The following is a 23,067-nucleotide window of genomic DNA, read 5'->3' as shown; positions in this document are numbered from 1 at the left end:
GGCCCCAGAGGCTGGACTACATTTCCCGGGGAGCTTTGAGGCGTAACTTTCTGTTTCCATAGAACTGGTGGGAAAATGGCGTCGTTGTTTGTATCGCGGGGACCAATAGGAACAGGGTGTGGGCGGGTTCTAAAGAAGTCTAACCAATCCGAGGTCGTCTAAGAGGCCATCCGGGAAAGAGGTAGGGGTGGGGAAAAAAGTCTAGGGGAGGGGAGAAAGGAGGGAAAGGGGGGGAATTGGGGTGGGGGGGGGGAAGCGATGTTTGCCCGTCAGTCGAGTCCGGAGTGAGGAGCTTAGGCGCCGGAGCGGAGGGAGACTCTTGCGCTTAAGCTTGCAGCCGCCACGGCCACCGCCTGGACCTTTGCCCGGAGGGAGTCGCAGAGGGTCTGTCGCCGCCGTCCTCTACAGGGCAGCGCGACTGGGGGCCCGGACCTCCAGTCCAGGAGGGATTTTTCGTCGTCCCCCCTCCCCCCAGCGAGGGAGCCCGAGCGGCCGCCAAACAAAGGTACCAGTCGCCGCCGCGGGAGGAGGAGGAGCCGGAGCTTCAGCTTCAGCAACCGCTGGACCCGCCGCCCTTCTTCCCCCATCTCTCCCCCGGGCCTGCTGGTTTTGGGGGGGAGCAGGGGAGGGGACTCTGGACGTGCCAGGGTCGGAGCTTGCCTCCGAGGAAGGTAGGGGCATTTTCTGGGGCTTTCGCGGTCTCGTATGGGGGTCTTCGGGGGAGTCACTGGGCCCGGCCGGGGAGCCGGGGAAGATCGCTGGGATGGTGTCCCCCGGCGCCCCAATTCGGGGCCTCGGCCTCCGAGGAACTCGCGCCGCCCCCCTCCCCCCCGCAGTTGCCGAGTCCGAGTCGCCCCCCACCCTGGCGGCCGCACACTTGGCGCTTTAGTGCCCCTCGGCCGCGGTGGGGGGCCCCGACCGGTGGGGGGGCTCTGCCGCCGCCCGGCCCCTCGGCGCTCTCGCCGTCCCCGCGGCCGGCAGACGTGGATCCCGCTCGCACTTGTCGGTGTCCGCCCCGGAGCGGGACGTGGGCTGAGGCTCTGCGGCGGGTCGGTGTAGCCCGCGGCCCTCCGGCCGGTCCGCCGCCCCCGCCGTGCTCCCCGAGGCCCGGCCCGCGCCCGCTCGGACGCGGGGTGCGCAGCCTTTCCGAGGGGGAGCGGCCGGGCCGGCGCGCAGGCCCGCGGGCAGGAGGGCGGCCGACCCCGCGCCGGCCCCCGGGCTTGTAGTGAGTTTCTTCTCTGACAGAAATGGCGTCATTGTCGGAGACGGGAAACTCCGTCGGGTCCCGACAATGGGGACGGGAAGCTGTCGAGCTGTGTAGGTGGTCGGGTTTGCGGGGATGGCGGGTACAGAGGGGGCCCCGGCTCGGCGTTTGGTGGTTCGGGGAGTGACGCCTCCTTCGGCTCCTTGTCGGGGTGCAGGCTTCGCACGGTTCCCTCCGCCTCCGCCGGTGCAGAGGGGTGCCCGTGGTGTTGACGGGGTGTCTTTTGTTTCGCCTCCAGGTGCAGGTGAATCTGGTGTTTTCGAGGGGATCGCGGCCCCAGGATCATCATGAAGGTAAGATCGCCTCCAGAAAGCCAGCCTCGGGGGCTAGAGGATCCAGGAAGTGGGGGGGTTTGATCGGGGTCGGGTGAGCGACCCCCGAGTTTTGCCGAGGAAGGTGTGTGGGGTGGCTTGGGGCCCGAGCTCGTCCCCAGGGACGACGGGGGTCAGCTGCTATGGATCTCGGTGGGCTTTGCTGTGGACTTGGAGCCGGTTATAGGATATCTCGCTGAGGATGATTTTTTTCCCCCGTATAGATCCTCTCTTTTTGCAGGGCATGAATGATAGGAATAACTGCGTGAATTTAAGTGTTTTAAAAGCAGGTCAAGTAATCTGACTCTAGAAACTGGACCGTACTGTGGTTCTATCGGTTACGCCGATGAAAGAACATCTCATTTATTGTGCGAACAGTACTGTGAATTTTTAGTAGAAGACCTATTAGATTAGCGAAATCAAATATAATCTTAATCGAAAGATTTTTCAGGAAAATGTTTGTGATCTTTAGAAAACTCAGAGATAGCAGTTGTTCCTCGGATTTCCGGGGATTTAGGATTATATGGTATGTTTTCCTCTACTGATCCATTTGGTCTCTAAATTATCAGATGCTCTGTTGCATTGTGATAAAACCGATGGGGAAAACCGATGGTCAGGTTTCTTTTAAATGTAAACATGTTAACTGAATGTAGGATGTTGTCTAAAAAGTACAATCTACTTAAATGCTGGAAGAAATTATAAAAGGACAAGGTTTTTTTTCACTTTAGAGAATATGTAATTGAATGCTGTCATATTTTTTTAACGCACTTGAGGATGAAAAGCCTTAGATATCTGAAATGTCTAGATTCAACTGGTGGAACTTAGAGACTAGCAGATATTTTTCATCCATTACAAATTCACAAGTGCTTGAAAGGAGTACAGGGTTTTCACAAGGATAGAAATGCAACAGTTAGTATGTTAAAATGTGGATGTCATCTACTTTTGATAGTTCCTTTGAATTTTTTTTTTAAAATTTATTTCTCTTCAGAATCAGGACCGCTTTCATAGTACTGCATTCAGATTAAGATTTGCAATACTTGTGTTTATGGTAGAAAGTGAAAGCTGTGGCCAGTTAAATATTTATCAGTTACACAAAGTAATTAAATTTCATCCAGTTTTTTTGTTTTTTTTGTTTTTTTTTTTTAGGTTTTTTTATTCTTGAGTTTGGGGTGCTGTAAACTCCTACCTGAAACAGTTTATATCTGCTGAATTACTATTTCACCTTCATGTAAATGAAAAAACAGTGATGTTTCAGACATGAATCCCTTTTGTTAATCACAGATGCTAGCTACACCTTCTGTGACCTGTATAAATCAGTGACGAGTAAATTTATCAGGGAAAACTATGTATCTTCCTTGGTGTTGGACAACAATTTCTTAAGAAAAGTGTTGGGTTGAATAATATGTAATAAGTTCAGAAGCTGATTAATACAGGATGTAGTTTGGAATAAGTGTCGTAATCTGTCACAGTTTCCAGTGTAGTGCCTGGCACGTCTCGAGCCCTCTGTTAATGTTTGGTTAACAGAAATGTAGTAAGTTGAAGGTCTTTTAGATTTTAGATTTTCTTACCTTTTCTTTCTTCCTTTCATTTCCTTTTTTTTTTTTTTTTTTCTTCAACTTATCTGTTTAAAAAAATGAAAGTACGTTGGAAGCTTCAGCCCTGAAAGTTTCACGGTATTAGGCAAATGCAAATATTTTGGTATCATTTCAGAACTACTCATTTTAAGGGCTCAGCATTTCCATTATTACTGGCTTATAAAAAAAGTTACTAGTAATGTTAAAAGGAAAGAATTGTTAAAGTAATCTTGTAATTTTATGAAAGAAGAACTTCTGTTATTGTCAGTATAGTAAGTCCTCTCTTTGGGAATCTGCTAGTAATCAGAAGTCCTACAGATGTAGCTTATTTCTTTCAACTTAATTTTTTATGTTGTGAAAGCTGAGAGGCTGCCCATGATTGGTATTTTGCTTTAACAAAATTGCAATTCAAAAAGTATGTAGTATTGATTATATTAGGCTTAGATTTTCTTGTTTGTGTGTTCCCAGTTTCTATATTGTAATGACAACTGAGCTGTAGAAGGATTTATGCCAATTATCGGATCTTCTCTAACAGATTTGTACTTGTAGCAAGCTTTTAAATTTGTAGTATGTGTCCTACTAGTCACAGAATTAAATTTTATTAAGTGATAGTGTATTGAGGTAATTGAAAGTGTGTAGGAGTACACTTTTTTGGTTGTTGCTTTAAAGTCCCAAAACAAGGAAAAATATATGTAGCATTTTTTTTTTTTAGAGACTTTTTTTTTTTTAATTAATTAATTTATTTATTTATTTTTGGCTGTGTTGGGTCTTCGTTTCTGTGCGAGGGCTTTCTCTAGTTGCGGCAAGCGGGGGCACTCTTCATCGCGGTGCGCGGGCCCCTCACCATCGCGGCCTCTCCCGTTGCGGAACACAGGCTCCAGACGCGCAGGCTCAGTAGTCGTGGCCCACGGGCCCAGCCGCTCCGCGGCATGTGGGATCTTCCCAGACCAGGGCTCGAACCCGTGTCCCCTGCATTAGCAGGCAGACTCCCAACCACCGCGCCACCAGGGAAGCCCATATGTAGCATTTTAAGTGCTATATGTTTTAGAAGCAATTTTCCTGTCAGAATTTACTTAAATAAATAAATAAATAAGGCCTCTTTACTGACGAATATACTGTTATCTCATGGTATTTTTGCCCAGTGTGTTTTTGAGACATATGACTATAACGTAAAAGCAATTTTGTGCTTTAACATAGATCATGATGTTGGTGTTATGTTCAGTTTATTTTTCATCTTTTTGGTAAACCTTTCAATGTCACTGATAGCACATTATCAGGAAATGATAGATTACTGAAGTTTATAAATAATTCTAAGACTTAATTATGTCAGATACATTTCCTACTTTTTTCTAAAACTTTTTTTTTTTTTTTTTGCTTTTCTGTTGCGCAGGTTATTAACATCTCTCATTACACTGCAGTAAATTTTGAAGTGGAAATGGGCTGGATAGAGTAGACATTTCAGAATCTTTAGGGGATACGTGATTTAGGTGGTTGTACTTAGGATCTGGGGAGATGGGCTTTTTCAGATATACCATTCTCTCCTCAGTAATCACTGCCTGAGACCCCATAAAAATAATGGATTGATTACAAGTGCCTTTTTTAATGTCCTTTGCTTGTGTGAGTATTCTCAGTCCCTTTCCCCTTCCTCCCCCCCCCCTTCCTTTTCCCTTTCCTCTCTCTGGATCCCTCTCTCCCTCCCTCTTTCTCTTCTACCTTTCCTTCCTCTCTTCCTCCTTATTCTTTCCTCCCTCCCTCTCTCCATCTCCCTTCCTTTCTCCCTCCCCCTTTTATAAATCATTCATTTAACAACAACCCCTTCCATGTGTCAGGCAGTGTGGCATGAAGGTAAATATGCTCTCAGACCTGCTGTCAAGGAGCTCACAATTTAGTTGAAGACGCAGAAAAATAAAGCAAACAGTGCATGTTGAATTATAAGAGTATTTTTTGCAATATACAGTATTTGTGATAAGTGCAATGGGAGGACATAAGAGGACACTTAAAGCAGAGAGCCATTGAAAGTTCTCTGGTGGAACTGGCATCTAAGCTGAGGGTTAAAGCTTTTGCTAGGCAAGAAGAGTAGAAGACAGTGTTTCAGATAGGGAACAACATATTGGAAAATAAAGGAAAGAACAAGATGAGGTATCTGGAAACTGTAAGTAGTTCACTATGGCTGGATTAACTTAAAGCGTGATGTATTTGGGGTGGGAATAGGAGGGCAGTGATGGGAGACGAAGTTAAGTTAGGGAGTTGAAAATTTTCTGGAAAGCTACATGGAACCGCTGAAGGTAAAGACACTGGTTTGTACTGTAGAGAGATCACTTTGGTAGTACTGTAGTGAATACGTCAGAAGGGAGATCTGAATGGAAAGTCTGGAGATTCCAGGTGATAAGTCAAAGTGAGAAGTGAATGAGGACCTGAACTCATGTGGTGGGAGTGGAACAGAGGGAATAGATCTGAAATACCTAGGACGTAGAATTCAGGACTAATAACTCACCCTGGGGTGGGAGAAGATGGAGGTTTCTCTCTTGGGGCATGAGATAGATGTTACCGTCATTTGAATCATGCTGTCACTGGAGTAAACATGAATAAGGTTCTGAGTATTTAAGGGACTTGTAGGAGGTCCACATCCAGGTGGACTTACTAATTAAGATGTTAACGGTAAGAGCAGGTCGAGTGAAGAGAAAGGAGAGGCTTGCTTAATTCAGTGTGAATGTTAACCTGTAGTTAATATTCATAATATTTCAAGGGATTTAGACCCATAATATGGCAAATGTATTTTGTGCTGTAAATTTGTGGTCATTTTGATGAACAGGTAATTTTATGAAATACTGACTTGTTTTCTGTCCAAATTTCTAATCCTTTGCTTATTGTAATTTTAAAAAGTATGCTAGACGAGTACACATTACACTGAAGAGTGTGATTTTGCTAACTTAGCTTGTAAATTCAGTCACTGAAGAGGTATCGTGTGCCTTCTTTGTACCAGACATGGTTGTAGGTATTGAGGATACAGCGGTAAACAAAATATGAATTCTTGTGGAGTTTACTGTCTACAGTCGACCCTAGAACTGCACTTATATGTGGATTTTTGATAAATACAAATATGCAGTGTAAATGTATTTTCTCTTTCTTACGATCTTAATATTTTCTTTTCTCTAGCTTACTTTACTGTAAAATACATATAACACTCAAAATATGTGTTAATCGACTTTATATTTTACTGGTAAGGCTTTAGTTAACACTGGATTAGTAATAGTTCAGTTTGGGGGAAGTCAGAAGTTATACATGGATTTTCCACTGCATGGGGGTAGTGGCGCCCCTAACTCTTACATTGTTCAAGGGTCGACTGTATTAGGGTAGACAGACACCAAACCAGAAAAAAAGAAGTGATAAGTGGTATGAAGGGAAGTGATGCAGAATCAGGATAAGAGGGTAGAGTGACCAAGAGTGTTGCTTTAGATTAGATTGTTTGACCTTGAGATGTTTAAGGAACAGGAAGGTGGCCTTTAGGGCTGGAGTGGGAGGAGATGAGGCTTGAGAGGTCACAAGGGCCAGAACAATGTAGGCCACAGTAAGGACTTCGAGTAAAATCTGAGTGTGCTAGGAAGTCACTGCAGAGTCTGGAGCAAGAGAGTGAAGCGGTTGTGTAGAGAATAGGCTGTAGGGAGCAAGAGCGGAAGCAGGGAGATGAGTTGCATGTCAGTTCTGGTGAGTTGCACGTCAGTTCTGGTGAGAGAGATGGTGGTGGACCAGGTGTGGGAAATGGTTGTATTGAAGGTGGGGACATAGAGTTCTAATGGATTGGGTGTGAGGGAAAGGTTCTGCTTGCTGCTACTTACACATGACTAACCCTCCCATCCCTGGCCCCTTTAAATAATCAAGAAAATCTTTTTGCTGTGATTAGGTGGTGGATGGGATTCTTGGAACTGAGTATAGCCAAGAAGCCGTTGCCAACTGTTAGCCTTCCCTTACTGGTGAGCAGTGAACACTGAGCTGAGCAGTCCTTTGTTTTTGTTTTTTTGTTTTTGTTTTGAATTTTAGGAATTGAGGTAAAATTCACCCTTTAAAGTGTGCAATTCAGTTATTTCTTAGTCTTTTCACAAGATCGTGTATCCATCACTACTGTCTGACTCCAGAACATTCTCACCTTCCCCCAAAGAGTTCTCTCTTCCCTTTACCCCTCCCCTGGCGATCACTAATCTACTTTCTGTCTCCAAGAATTTGCCTATTCTGGACATTTCCTAGCAGCGGAATCATACAGTATTCCTTTTGTGTCTGACTTCTTTCACGTAGCATAATATTTTTAAGGTTCATTCATTTTTGTAGCATATGTCAGTATTTCATTCTTTTTTATTGCTGAATAATATTCCATTTTCTGGATGTACCACATTTTGTTAATCTGTTTATTAGTTGTTGAACATGTGGATTATTTCTCCTTTTTGCCTATTATGAATAATGCTGCTGTGAACATTATTTACAAGCTTTTGTGTGGACATGTATTTTCAGTTTTGGGGGGCATCCTAGGAGTGGACGTCTCAGTTTTCAGGGTGGTGATACTACCTGTGGTAACCCTGTTGAGAGCTGAGTGTTGGACTTCAGATGTTTTGTGTTGCTGTGGCAAATGGCCACCAAGAAGTTGGACATTTAAAAAATTCACTTGGGGCTTCCCTGGCGGTCCAGTGTTTAAGACTCCGCACTTCAACTGCCAGGGGCACGGGTTCATCCCCACTGCTTCTTAGTGTGGCAAAAGAAAAAATTCGCTCAGCATTTACTGAACGCTTACGTGCGAGTCTCTGATCTAGCCATTTAGGATATATCAGGGAACAGGACAGGTAGAAAGTCCTGGCCCTGTGGATGTTACCTTTTAAGGTGGGGAGGTGGGCAGACAAATCAGAATAAACATAGTAAGTAGATTATCTAATCCGTTAGGCGGTCAGCAGTAGGGAAGTAAGCGGGGAGCTCGGTAAGGAGGATTGGGACTGTGGAGTGGGCAGGTTGTACCACTAAGTGAGGTGGTCAGGTAGGGTTCACTGAGAAGACATTTGTGCAGATGCGTGACGGAAGGATGTAAGGGAGCGAGTCATGTGGCTTCAGAGGCATCTGGACGTGTTCAGTGAAGTGCACAGAGGCCAGGGTGGCTGGAGTGGAGGAAGGAAGGAAGGAAGGAAGAGATCGGGAGTGGATGGGGTCAGACAGGTAAGGGGGATGCAGGCTGGGGGTGGAGCAGATCAGATCACATCACCTGGGACCTTGCAGGCTTTTGTGAGGATTTTGGCTTTCACTCTGATAGAAATGGGGAACAGTTGTGGGTTTGGAACAGAGGAGTGATGCAGTCTCATTACAGAGTGGCAGATTTTCATTATATTTTTAAAGGATCACTGACTGCTGTGTTACAAACAGGCTGTAGGCAAGTCTACAGGATAGAACCTGACCAGTTAAGAAGGTGTAGTTATAAGGGATGGTGGCTGGCTGCCACCGTGAGGGAGGTGTGGAATGGTCAGATTCTAGATGTGGTTTGAGGGTAGAGCCAAAAGGAGTTCTTGTCAGATTGAATGCAGAGGAAAGGCAAGGAGAATACCAAGATGTTTTGGCTGAATAACTGGAAAATTGGGATTTTATGACGAAGTTAAGGCTGCGTAATTTTTGGAAGTAAACATTTATATTTAATAAATTTATAAGTATATTTTATATTTGTGAAGCATGCTGACTGGTATATTGCTCTGTGAAATGTGGCTGTAAACAAAATGTAGATATGCTATACAGTGGACCCTTGAACAGCATGGGTTTCAACCGCTTGGGTCCACTTGGACGAGAATTCTTTGCAGTGAATACTACAGTCGTACTACACAGTGTGTGGCTGGCTGAATCTGAGAATGTGGAACTGCAGATACGGAAGGCCAGCTGTAAAGTTACAGCGGGATTTTCAGCTGCGCCCCTAACCCCGGTGTTGTTCAACAGTCAGCTGTGTTAGCTTTTTAGTAACAGACGTTTAGAGGCATTGGAGCCTTTCATTCTTGTTGAATTGTTTAAAAGCAGGACTGCTACTGCCGCCTTCATTTTGGTGTCACAGAACAAGGATGTTTCTACATTCATGAGACGCATGCACTAGTATTTTGTGTAAGATGACACCCACAGTCATCTGTGGGTCAAAAAGGATCAAAATCTTTTTGATATTTAAATGTTGCAGATTCTAGAAGGTGTGGATTTTGATAAGGCATATACTGCAAGTAGAATTATTTAAAATTTGTATTGATTACCTAAGTGCAAAGCATCACTTTTAGCTTGTAACTTAATTTGAATATGAAAGACAAAATATTAAAAAAACAAACGTCACTATTTTTCAGTTGGGCCTTCTTTAAACCTAGTGGACATTGAATGAAACATGAGCTATAAATAATGAGCTTTTGTTCCCAAGATGATTGAACTTTTTCATTTATTTACTTTACATCAAAATAAGGCAGTATATTTGTTACCTCTTAAACTGCTAATCATTATGTTTAACTTAATTTTAAGAAAGAGCTTTTGTTATAAAAATTATTACATTTCTCTTCTTTTAGGAGTGCAGAAAATCTTGACATTCGAGTTTTCCATGGAAGATAATGTGTTTTTAGAAATCTGATAATTTTCATACTAAGATTGGAGACAGCATTCAAGTTTGGGGAGGAAAAATGAGTTTTAAAAAGTATGTAAACAGTTTCCCAGAAGATAAAAGGATCTGCTAGGGTCAGTTTACAAAGACAGAGAAACCAAACTTCATGTTCACCTTGTATACCAACAGTCATGTTTTAGGCTGGTTAATAGGACTAAAGGGACAAAATAAAAGAGGCAGTAAAGCAAGTTTTAAAACAACACTTGTCTTACTCTGAGGATAATATCCAACTGTGAATAACTAGATGTACTGAGCTTTAGGGCAGTTGGAGATAAGTATACAATTCTACTGACTGCCTGGTGTGTCTTCCCAGCTTAACATTGGTGCTGGCAGTCAGGTGGTAGACAGCCTGATTCTCTGGGCCATTATTATGATTTGAAGGAAGAAAATCTTTACAGAAAGTAATGTATCACCTTTAAGTTATAAATTTAGCTATTAATTAAGAGAATAATAATTCTGTACGTAGTCTTTTACTATTCAAATGTGTCAGATTACAGTCCATATGGGACAATGGAATGGATACTTTACCTAGACTTTCCTTATTTAAGCCATTTTTTCTAATTAATAGATGAATTTTTGGCAGTGTGACTTAACTCTAGGATATCTAAAGTCCTATGTCAAGGTTTTGACAAGTAACAGACTGCTGTCTCCTAATTTGATAATCTTGCAGGGCGTAATTGCTTATGAGAGTATAGTCATTGATAACTGTTTAATAAGTTTCATTTAAAGTCACACTAATTTTTTATCATTTTCTTTAATAGCAGAAATGAAGATAATAAACTGCCAAACCTTTGATCAAATGGTACTTAAAGAAAAAACTCATACTGATGGTCAAAGTTATACTTGAAAATGGCTATAAAAACCACTTTGTTTAGTTAAAGTACTCAGTAAATAGTGTAGCTTAGTGATTAAGAGCACATGGTTGGGAAAGAGAGAGGTCTTGTCGCCACTCCTGTCTTTCTGTGTTCTTTACTTGGCTGTTGACGTTTAGGTAAAGTTATTTATTTTTGAATTGAACGTAAACATCAGTTTCATTTTTTGCAAAGTGGGGTAATAATAGTTACATCACAGGGCTGTGTAAGTACTAAATGAAATTACATTTGACGTACGCTGTGCTCGGCATTGTTCTGAGCGGTCAGTACATGGTAGCTGCATTATTCTGGTAAAAGCCTGTCGTTTCTGTTTTAAATGGATAGAGTGAGGATTCTTTCATCAAGACTGCTTGGGATTGAATTGGGACTCTTGTGCTACCAAGTTGTGGGCAGTTTTCTTAAACTCTTTAGGAGGGCTGGTGTCCTTGTCTAAGATGAGGAATGGTGGTAGCACTTACCTCATGGGGCTGTTGGGATGACTAAGTGTAATAACAAGACCTACTCCATGATAAGTTATTACTTATTATGTAAAATTGTAGCTATTATTATTAGTTCATGGAAAGAATGTGTAAACTCTTGTGAATTTAAATAGGCTTTTGGGGTGATGCAGTGACTCCAGTCTCTTAAAGTTTGATTTGGAAGTTGGGGGAAGAAGTTGCAATTTTGCGATTGAGATTAAAGCCTGTTATTGCTGTCTTTATGAAATCCTTAAAAACAGAGTGTTCAGTGGAAGGTGAAAACCAGATTTCTTTATTCTAAGAACTCTTTGCTCCCATTTCAGACCTTTATTTATTCTAGCCCTTCCTGATGCAGAAGCTTCTCTTAGTAAATACAATACTTGTTCTCTCTTCTCATTTGCTGCTGGCTTGCCTAGATGGGATTCTTTGAAGGGAAAAGTAAATTTTACTTCCAAGCCTAGAGGGTGGTTATTGCATTAAGTGAGCTGCAGGAGATCTTCACTTTCTAAGTGGGCATCGACCCCCAGACTTGCTTGTGTGGGGACATTTTTTTTCTTCTCAGGGTCAGATCACTGTTGTGATGTGGCAGTTAGTCACCTGAAGCTGCTCTAGCGTGGCGAGCCTGTGGGGATGGGGCGAACGCGTGCTGGGGCCCTGCCAAGCCTGCGTCTCTACTCGAGAGTAAAAGGAAAACCGAACAGGCTTGACGACAGACAGCTACTGTCGCTGTCAAAATTTAAATGAGGCAGCTTGGCTTACACCTATTTGGGAGTTTTTAAAACATTTAGCTTTTTATATTTTCAGTTTTATCTTGGTAAGTATAGCTCATCCGAGGTCCCATTTCAATTTTTTATCTGAATATCCTTGTTGAAAGTTGTTCATTGATTTTTTTTTTTTTTTGGCTGCACCCCACGGCTTGTGGGATCTTAGTTCCCCGACCAGGGATCGAACCTGGGCCCCCTGCAGTGGAGGCATGGAGTCCTAGCCACTGGACCACCAGGAAAGTCCCATGTTCAGTGATTTTTACAAAAAAGTGGTTCAGTGTCGGAGGGCTCTTGACACTCAGTAAGTCACCTAATTTTGCTTTGCCCCAACTTGGAGAAATACTTTTCTAAACTAGTTCTATTCCTAGCAAAATTAAAGTTTTCTTTTTTTAATTATAAAAGCAATACAGTTTGCTGTAAATATTGAAAATTACAGAAATGTAATGTATACAGTGAATAGTAAAAGTCATTACCTTCCCCGGTCTCACTTCCTGTTGGCAGTTTGATTTGAAAGTTTGGGGTGTATTCTTCCATACGTTTTTCCTTGCACATATAAACGGACATCTGAGTATTTTTTGATATGCTTGGTTTTACAAAAATGGGCTTATACTATGCATATTGTTCTGTGGCTGTTTTTACATCTTTCTATATCAGTATATAACAGATATGTGTCATTCTTTTTTGATGCCTTCAGCAAGGTTTTATTTGCATTTAGTGTGCTATCTTCTCTACCACCAAATGATTTATTTAAGGCACCACTGTGTTTCTTTAGCTTTACGTTATGGCAGATATGTATAGGGCTCACTTAGCAGTGTTTAGCATTCAGTAGATATTCAGTAAGTATTATTAATGTATTTGAATATCTAGTATACTAGGTGGTGAATAGTCCCAGTCATCTGTAACATTTATAATCGTCTCTCATAACCCTATAGATTATTATTACAGCTACTATTAATTAAATCTGATTGCATGAGATTGCTTTTTAAAAATGTTTATTTATTTATTTATTTATTTATTTATTTATTTATTTATTTATGGCTGCATTGGGTCTTCGTTGCTGCGCATGGGTTTTCTCTAGTTGCGGCGAGCGGGAGCTACTCTTCGTTGCGGTGCGCGGGCTTCTCATTGCGGTGGCTTCTCTTGTTGCAGAGCACGGGCTCTAGGTGCGCGGGCTTCAGTAGTTGCGGCACACGGGCTCTAGAGCGCAGGCTCAGTAGTTGTGGCTCGCAGGCTCTAGAGTGCACGCTCAGTAGTTGTGGCGCACGGCCGTAGTTGCTCCACGGCATGTGGGATCTTCCCGAACCAGGGCTCGAACCCGTGTCCCCTGCATTGGCAGGTGGATTCTTAACCACTGCGCCACCAGGGAAGTCCCGAGATTGCTTTTAAAAGGTAAGCTGTGAGAGGTAGTGAGGGAACATCCCATGCTGTATGGCTGCTTCTAAAGAAGCTAATGTTGTTCTTGGGCTCTTATTAGAAAGGTTAATTTGGGACAGACCACTGTAGGCAGTGACCCCAGCAGATGTTTAGAGTCAGAATATGTGGTTTGTAAGGATTTTGTAACACTACAGTTAGGTTTTTAAATGGCACATTATGTTTGTAAAGTTTTGTAATCATTAATTATTTCTTATAACATCCCTTTGAGGCAGGTCAGCAGCATTTTTCCTCTTTTATGGTTGAAGAAGCAGATGCAAAGATGTTGAGTGATTTGCCCACAGGCACACATTAAACTGATGGCAGCATCTGTTCTCCTGTTAGTAAACTGAACCATGCTGCCTCTGCTAGTTATAAGAGAGTAATAAAGGTGTTGCCATTTAGTGACCTTTTGATGGCTTTATGGAATAGTTTAGAAACCTTTTACCTACTTTTATTGAAAGGAACAGTTTTAAAGCTAGGATTTATTTGCATTATAGTATTAAATATTTTAGGGAAATCTGTCCTATTCTCTTATAAAACAGAAAAAATTATATGAAAATATATTAAAATGAACTGCAGTGGACTTAGTTTTCCTGGGAGAACCTATACTGGCTTGAAAATTAGTATCGTAAATTAGAGGAAAACAGTACAAGGCTTTGAAGATATTTTAAATAGGAGAAAAATGAATTGTCAGGGTATATTTCCGCAAGTAATTTTGAGTTGAAACACTGTGGCTCATAGAGCCAGAAGAGACTTGCAAAGAATATTTGAACCTGTGGATTTAGACCCCAACTGTTCCGCCATGTAACAACATGGAAGGTTATCTAGACTAAAAAACTTCCTACAATCTTGGTGACATTCCTTAAGTTATAAGTTTAGTTGTGTGAATCATTCTCTATTTACTTGTTAGGACTTGATTCTATTATTCCATAAATTGCTGTCATATTTTAAAAGAATATTTTAAAATTCAGGGTTAATTCCTGTGTAATTGTTTTTTAGAAGTCAGGAAACTATTATGTCAGTATGCAAGTTGAATTTTGAGGCATTGAATGGGACAGAGGTTTCTTTTTTTTTTTTAATTTTATTTATTTATTTATTTATTTTTTGGGCTGTGTTGGGTCTTCATTTCTGTGCGAGGGCTTTCTCTAGTTGCGGTGAGCGGGGGCCACTCTTCATCGCGGTGCGCGGGCCTCTCATTGTCGCGGCCTCTCTTGTTGTGGAGCACAGGCTCCAGACGCGCAGGCTCAGTAATTGTGGCTCACGGGCTCAGTTGCTCCGCGGCATGTGGGATCTTCCCAGACCAGGGCTCGAACCCATGTCCCCTGCATTGGCAGGCAGATTCTCAACCACTGCGCCACCAGGGAAGCCGGGACAGAGGTTTTTATAAGCAAATCATGGCTAAATTTTACTGCTTACTACCTATGTTCTTCACAAAACTGTTTAGCAAATTCTTGTAGAATGGTGACAGATTTAGGCTTTATTTGTTTCATATTGCTGCTGTAACAAGTTGCCACATATTTAGTGGCTTAAAACAACACAAACTTTTTATTTTACAGTTCTGGATGTCAGAAGTCTGAAATGGGTCTCACTGAACTGAATTCCTTGTGTGGGCTCTAGAGGAGATTGTTCCTTGCCTTTTCCAGCCTCCAGAGGCTGTGCACATTCCGTTGCTTGTGTTCTCACCTCTGTCTTCAAAGCCAGCAGCTTAGTATCTTCAGATCTCTCTGGCTTTGACACTACCTCTTCTGCCTCCCTCTTTCACTTATGTTAGGACCCTTGTGATTTCTTTGGGCCCATCCAAATAATCCAGGATAATCTTCCCATTTCAACGTCAGTTGACTAGTAACCTTAATTCCATGTACAATCTTAATTCCCCCTTGCTGTTTAACAACAATTTCACAGATTCTGGGAATTAGGATACAGATATCTTTGGGGAGGCCATTATTATGCCTACCACAGACTCTTTAGTTCAGCAAAATCTATTTAACCTTTCAGGCTTTTCTGTAAAATGAGATTAATATTACTGTTTACTACAAAGGAATTTAATGAAAATGGCAATTATATGCCCATGCAGACAGACCATGCATAGAATACGCTCAGAAATATTAACTGATGCTTTCTGAGTTAGGTGGATGCTTGCGGATAGGTAGTCTCCAAGGTAACCAGTGAGTGGGCTTGGTAAACTCCAGTCTGAATATCTGGAGTTAAGCTTGGCCTCTGGAAGCAGAACAAGATGTCAGTGAATCAAACGCTTTCCAGAGAATGAGGCTTCACTACTGTTGATTACTCTTCATTTGACTCTTATAAAGGCAGGTTTTTGTTTTAGTATTCAGCTTTTCCAGACCTTTGCGTGTTGAGGACAGTGATAATTTATAGCATAGTGTTGAAAAAAATAGACCAATGCTTAACCGTAATTTGTTTTATGGTTGGAATCTGTTTTAGTCTCAAAGATACAACACATTTTTTAAGCAGTAGGCTTTTCTACTTGCTAGGATTTTTCAAAGAACTACTATGACAATAATTAATGGAGAGGCCTTGAGTAAGTGAAGTTTTAAATCTCAATTGCTTATGATTGATTGTTTTGTATGTGCCAAGTTGGTATTCCTTTTTGAAGTTAAACTTGGAGACTTGCTGTGTTTAATGTGATTTCCTAATTTTTCTTTGTGAGTCTTTCAACTCTCACAACTGTGGTGTTGTGAGGCAAGATTCACAGGGTGAAGCAGTAGATAGTGAAAATGGCTGTTAGAAAACCCTGCCGAAGCGAATTGTAGGGGTAGATATGTCTTCTTTGTTACTTCTATATCCACGTTAAAATTTGAGTTACGTAGCTCTAGAATAAATTTAGCAGAACATTTCCGTGTGGTCATTCACTGGGTTACCTTGTAAATAGTATAGATGGAAAGAAATCCACTAATTCTGTTTTATTACAGACCTGTTTCAAGTAAGTGATTGAAATTTTCTCAGTTCTGTGGTTGGAAAAAGTTGTTTTTTTCTATGTTGCATTATCATGTATTTCTTTGCACACATAACTGCTGATTGAATATGGTTTAAGTTAGAATGTGTCTAAAGATTGAGTTGTAACCAGTCATTTGGTTCTTGTAGCATGACAGGGTCCTTTGACTCTGATTCTAACCCTTCTCTCCTTTGTCCTATCACTATACACATATTTCTAGCAGTGCCTCCATAACACTCTAATGACAGGCAGTAAATACTGGACAACTGTTTATTTGCATCCATGCATCAGTACACAAAATAAGTTTCACAAAGTTCTGTCTGCCTGAGTTGTAAATTTATGCTCTCAAAGTTTCTGTTTTACATATATCAAATATTTTGTCTAGTGTTTCTTAGAATATATATATATGAATGATTTGAGTTTGATAGTACATATGGTACTCTCTTCAAATTATCTAACTTTTTAAAAATTAGATCTCAGTACCTCATTTTAATGGAGGTGATAAATTCAAGCACCACCCTTCATTGTCAGACTTCATCACAGGTGTATTAGAAGCAAAAGAGCCTGTGTTTCAGGATGTGCTGTTGCTTGCCTCATCACCCTGATGGTAGAGAAATAGTGGATTGAAGTTGTTAGGTTTAAATCCTGCTCTGCCCCTTAACTAGTTGCAGACCCTTAGGCAGTTATGGAAAATGGGGAGAATAATATTTATTCTGGATACGTCATACATTTAAAAAGACTGTCAGGGACTCTAAAGGCTTCTGCTGCTCCTAAAAGAAGCATTAGAATCCTTTGCAAACTAATGCTTTAGGCAGCTGCCACCCATGGATAAGAACTATGAATTCAAACTGGTGTGGGCCAGCCTCTTTGCTTGGATCTCTTGACTCATAATCCAGTGTTCCTGTCCATCATACCGCAGAGAACTGCTCTACTTCTAAACCAGCGCCAGGATTCAGATCTCTTCAGATGGCAAGGTTCAATAGTGATAGGCAGGAAGTGTTTTTGTTTTTGTTCTTGTTTTGTATGAGAAAATAACTCCTTGATGTATTAGTGTCTGGTGTTAATTTTTTGACCGAGGCTGAACTCTCAGGATTTGTTATTGTTATTAGGATATTAAGCTTTTGGATAATTTTAAAAACACAGTTTATCCCCTAGAAAAACACTAAAAGCTTCTTACGTATATGAGCTTGGATTAGGTTCAGACTTTAAGATGGCTCTAGAAAGTACAGTGAGAGACTTATAAGACTGCAGTTTTTAATGAATGAAATGCCTCTGTGTATGGATCGAAGCCGGCTTTTATGGCAAGCATTAACAATGTGGTTTAGTTCCCCATCTCCATGTCCCTCCAGTTATAACTTAAATTGCCTTGATTGCATATTAGCTGTGATTAAGTGTTAATGAAACAAATATAGGGTCCTAATTAAGCACAATGAAGATCTCAAATAAAGTGAAGCAGTATTTAACTAAGCACCAATCTGCTAAACAAATATTTAACCAGTCTAGTGGATAGGCACAGTGACTGTTTATAATACAGGTAGTAATTTATATATGTGTTTAATATGATGTAGTAATTGGCTTTAGATTAATATAAACATATTAATTGAAACAAAGTTTTTTTAATTTTTGGGAAATTCAATGATATTCAAATCTGGGGACTCAAAGTAATAAAAATAGATGGTCAGAGATGAATACACTGGAGGGTAACAAACATGCTGGTGATACACAGCTTTAAAACTTTATTATGGAAATTTAAAACATACTAAAATGAAGTTCAGCTAATTTTCCCATACTTATCACCTAGCTTTAGCCGTTGTCCACATTTTGCCATTCTTGTTTTATCCGTTTCACTCTGCTGCTCCTTGTCTCCCCTCCCCGCTCACCATGTAGCATTTTAAAGCAAATTCCAAGTATCATTTCATTGATATCTTTATCTAAAACATAAGCACAATGCTATTGTCTCAGCTAATAATATTAACAATTCCCGAATGCTATCCTATAGTTAGAAATTTTCAAATTTCTCTGTCTCAAAAATACTGATTGGATTATTTACATCAGGATCCAAATAAAGTCCTCGTGTTGCAACTGAAGGATATGTCTCTTAAGCTGAGTCTTTTATTCTGTAAAGTCTCCTCCCTTTTCATGCTATTTATTTGATGAAGGAACCATGTCATTTAACCCATAGAATTTCCCACATTCTGTGTTTGGCTCATTGCATGTTTTTGATTTTGTTTAACCCCTGAATTTCCTGTAAGCTGGTAATTCTAAAGGCTTTGGTTTTATAATTATATCACTCCTACTATATTTGTTCGCTGAAATTCTTCTATGTTTGATAACTCTACAATACAGAAATGCAGGATGAATGATCGATTATTTTCCCCCTCACTTTGCTGGTTTTTAGATTATGTAATGGGTTGGTGCTCTAGGAACCTCCTAAAACGACCAATGAAGTGTTTTTGCTTTTAGTTGTTTTAGTATCATGGATTTTTATGTACTCTTTGTGTCTTAATCCATTGTGGTTGCTGTTTTTGATATTTTAATTGCCTCATCTTTGGCCATTTGGAGTCCCTTCAAATGGATTCCTGTATTCTTTTGAGTATGATCTGCTTAGTTTTTGATAACTTCCTTACTTTCTGGCACAAGAAATCTCAGGTTCATCTTGTACATTTCTTGCCCCAGACCTGGAATCAGATATTTCTTCAAGGAGCCCTGGTTTCCTCAAGAGGGAAATGGTTTTTAGAAATCACAATCAGGGTATTAGGGGTATTAATTGCTACTGGTTTCGTTATTGCTTCTAGGTTTTTTTTCAGTGTGTAGACCGAGGAAATAAGATTGTTTTTTGTTTGTTTGTTTTTATAGGTTTTTTTTTAAATTTTTAAATTTATTTTTGGCTGTGTTGGGTCTGTTGCTGTGCGTGGGCTTTCTCTAGTTGCGGCGAGCGGGGGCTACTCTTCGTTGCGGTGTGTGGGCTTCTCATTGCGGTGGCCTCTCGTTGCAGAGCATGGGCTCTAGGCGCATGGGCTTCAGTAGTTGTGGCACACGGGCTCAGTAGTTGTGGCTCGCAGGCTCTAGAGCACAGGCTCAGTCGTTGTGGTGCACGGGCTTAGTTGCTCCGCGGCACGTGGGATCTTCCCGTACCAGGGCTCAAACCCATGTCCCCTGCATTGGCAGGCGGATTTTTAACCACTGCGCCACCAGGGAAGCCCCCAAATATCTGTTTTTTAATTTAATTTTTCAAATGGTTAAAACACTTATATGGCTGAAAAGATTTTACAAAAATACATAAAGTAATATAGTAAAAAAAACCTTTCATCCCACCTTTTTCCTCCATTTGTTGCATTTCCTTCTTTCTGCACAGATAACCACCACTGTTTCTCGTGTATCATTCCTGTGTTACTTATGTGTAGAAAAGCAAACGCAAATTTTCCTTCTTATTCCTCTTTTTTACCTTCAGTTTTTAAATCATACATACTATTTTGCACTTTTCAGTTTTGTCACTTAGCACATCTGGGAAATGTTTCTATACCAGTGCATGGAGAGTGCCCTCATTTGTGTGTTCTTTTAACAGCTTTTTTGAGGCGTAATTTTTGACAGCAAAAAATTAAACCATTATAAGTATAAAAGCCAGTGTTTTTAAAATAAATGTGTAGGGTTGCACATTCATCACCACAATCCAGTTTTGGAAATTTTTATCCCCCCTAGAAAGTTACCTCCTGCCCATCTGCAGTCAATGCTCACTCCCATCTTTAGCCCCACGCAACCCTAGATCTCCTCATTTGTTTCTGCAGTTCTGTGCTAGTCAGTTTTATGGATGTAATGTAGTTTATTTAACTACTCCCCTATTTTTGGATGTTTGTGTTGTCGTTGACCTTTGGCTTTTACCAACAGTTCTGAGATGAGGTAACTTTGTACATATATTATTTCATACCTATGCAAGAGTATAGGATAAATTTGCAGGAGTAGGGTTACTTGTTTAAAGGGTATATATACCTTTTAGATTTTGATAATTATTGCCAGTTTTTCCCCATGTAGGTTATACAATTTACATTCTCCCCAGCAGCATGATTGCTTATTTTCCCAAACCTTACCAGCCAAGTATGTTACCAGATTTCTGAACTTCTGCCAGTCTGCTAGTGGAAAATGGTATCTTGGAGTAGTTTTATTTGCATGTCTCTTATGAGTGAGTTGAACATCTTTTTATATGTTTAAGAGTCACTCGTATTTATTTTTATGTCAACTGCGTCTTATAATATGTTCATTTTTCTGTTAAGTGGTTAGTCTTTTTAAAAATTATTAATTTCTAGGTGTTCTTTATATATGGGAGGTTAGCTCTTTGTAGCGATATGGATTACAATCCTTTTAGATTACAGTTTGTCATTTGTGTTTCAATTTGCTTGCTTTGTATAGTTTTTGTTTGCTGTGTAGAGTTCTTTATTGCTAAATTTATCAATATTTCCTTTTATAACTTCTGAACTTTGAGTTTCTTTACTATTTAAAGTAAGGCCTGTGTTGAATATCCTTTCTGAGTTTATCTACTATTTAAAGTAAGGCCTATGTTAAATATCCTTCCAAGGTCATTAACTCATCATCACTTTGAATTAAGTTAGAGATTTAGCCGGATCTACTGACTTGCATCTGTGATGAATACCTTTGAACATATGTTATCTCACACATATACAAGCATATCTGTTAGATAAATGTTGGTATATATTCTTGGGGCTGTGGATATATGTGTTTTAAAAATTTTGACAGTTACCATCACACTGAATACATCTTTTTTCCAAGACTATTAAGATATTGCATTGTTAATAACTGGTGAGGAAATTAATGGTGATTTGTGTTCAAGGTGCCAGATTGTTAAACTCCTCCAGTACTACTAGAAAAACTTTGGTTGAAAATAGAATACTTAGCTGTAAATAAGAATCTTCTTTTTTCATTTTGTGTTGGTCTTCAAGGCACCAGAATTATATTTTAGAAATTCTTGAAATTTTTCCATTATCTCTTAAAATAAAAAAAGTGCCTATTATGCATTCTCCTTCTTGACATCTGCCCTAGAGCAACACTTGTACATGTGCACAAGGAAGCATGTACTAATATGTTTATTGCAGCCTGTTTGTAGTAGTGAAAAACTGGACGCCACTTATTAGTAGAGGAGATGTTAAACCGTGGTAAATTCCTACAATGATTGTTATCACAAAAGTAATTTGACAGTGTTTAGTGATCAGAAAGATCTCCGAAACATTTTTTCCGTGAAAAAGCAAAGTTGAAAGGCAGTGTGTTAAAATAGTACCAAGTATGAAAAATGTATTCACAGAAATACTATATCTGGACACATATACGTGTATATAAATGGAAAAGTCTGGAAAAAAATCTAGAAGGACATATCCCGAAATGATAAAAGTGATTACCAATGGGAAGTGGTTGGGATTGGGTATGGTAATTTAGGACTAACTTTAATGTTTTATTATTTATACAGGGATAAGATATTCATAGATTGTGTAACTAAAAGCTAATTTTACACATACTTTGGCAGTAAAAGTATGCTGTTTGTGCATATGTCCCTATAAATGCAGAGAAAGAAGACTGGAAGGATATCCTGAAGAGGTGACAGTAGTTGTATTGATGAGGGATGTGAGAAGAGAAGATGAAGAGAGACAACGCGTACTTTTGTATACATCTGTATTTCTCTATTTTCATAAAGCAAATGAATTCATTAGTAATGTGTATGATGCAAAAAAGACTAAAATCTTTGAGACCAAGAAGTCATATGAGGATATGATCTCATTTTGTCAGGCTCATTTAACAGTTCTTAATGAAAATACTAGCTGCCAGTTGAATCACTAGGTAGAGAATTAAGATATATTTTACTGATTTGCTGATTAATTTACTTGATGTGATGCATTTTCATCACTTTAGGGCAAATACAAGAATAAAAATAAGTAGATCTTTTCCCGTATACCATCATGAATACTAGTCGTTTCTAAAATCATGCAAGATGGTAAACATAGAGCTGTTCTCTTCCCCTGTATCCTCATCTGGAATTTTCTCTTGTTCTCCCCTTTGCTTCTACAACCTCTCCTGCAGTCTGGATCTCTCTCTAGTTCAGTTTTCTTAGTTTACCGGCCCAGGATCAGATCTGCTCTTATGAAATGGGAATCGGCAGTGAGAGAAAAAAAAGATAAAATTCTTCTTCATCCCTTTGTTCAGTGAGTCACTGCACATAAAGATGTTTCCGGTCAGTCCTTCTGTCTCTATCCCTACCTTATATCTCGTTCTAGATTATGGCAAGAGATTCCTAACTGGTCTCTCTGATTCTGCCTTGTATTCTTCTAGTCTGTTTTTCACATGGCAGCCACAGTGATCTAAGACATACATCGGATTATGTCACTCCTCTGCATAAAATGTTGTAATGGTTCTCCTGTTGCTGTCAGGCCCTGCTTCCCCCTTGGCCATCAGAATGCTTCTCGATATGATCATGAATAATTACAGCCTTCTGTGTTGCCACCTTCCCCGTGCACTCCAGTTCTCCAGACTGTATTTCTCATTGCAGGTCGTTAAACATCTTGATTGTTTTTCCTTGACTACCAGCTGTCCTTCCCTGATACCCTGAGACTGATTTATGTCCCCCTTTGTGCTCCCCGTATACAGAACTTGATCACAGTAGTGACCTCTGTGTTGCAATTGCTCACTTGTTTAACTGACTCCTCCACTAGACTTCTTGGAAACAAAGACTAGGCCTTAGGCTATATCCCCATTTCCTAACTAGTCCCTGTATGTTCTAGGCTTTAGGTCAGATGTGCGAATCAGTGAATGGT

General features: G+C 40.3%; 1 protein-coding gene across 6 annotated transcripts in view; it reads left to right on the top strand.

The window, feature by feature from the left end:
- Positions 1-252: 252 nt before the first annotated feature.
- ARID4B (AT-rich interaction domain 4B) overlaps positions 253-23,067 on the top strand; it is a 132,558-nt gene continuing 109,743 nt past the window's right edge. For 5 of the 6 annotated variants that reach the window (XM_057531043.1, XM_057531042.1, XM_057531040.1 and 2 more), the window contains exons 1-2: positions 253-671; positions 1,503-1,557. In XM_057531043.1, coding sequence (XP_057387026.1) covers positions 1,552-1,557 — 6 coding nt within the window. In that variant the 5' untranslated portion in view covers positions 253-671; positions 1,503-1,551. The remainder of the gene's footprint in view (positions 672-1,502; positions 1,558-23,067) is intronic. The other variant, XM_057531041.1, reaches the window with a different exon arrangement.

The sequence above is a fragment of the Balaenoptera acutorostrata genome, chromosome 16, assembly GCF_949987535.1.
Source record: "Balaenoptera acutorostrata chromosome 16, mBalAcu1.1, whole genome shotgun sequence".
Lineage (NCBI taxonomy): Eukaryota > Metazoa > Chordata > Mammalia > Artiodactyla > Balaenopteridae > Balaenoptera > Balaenoptera acutorostrata.
This window is presented reverse-complemented; position numbering and strand designations above follow the sequence as displayed.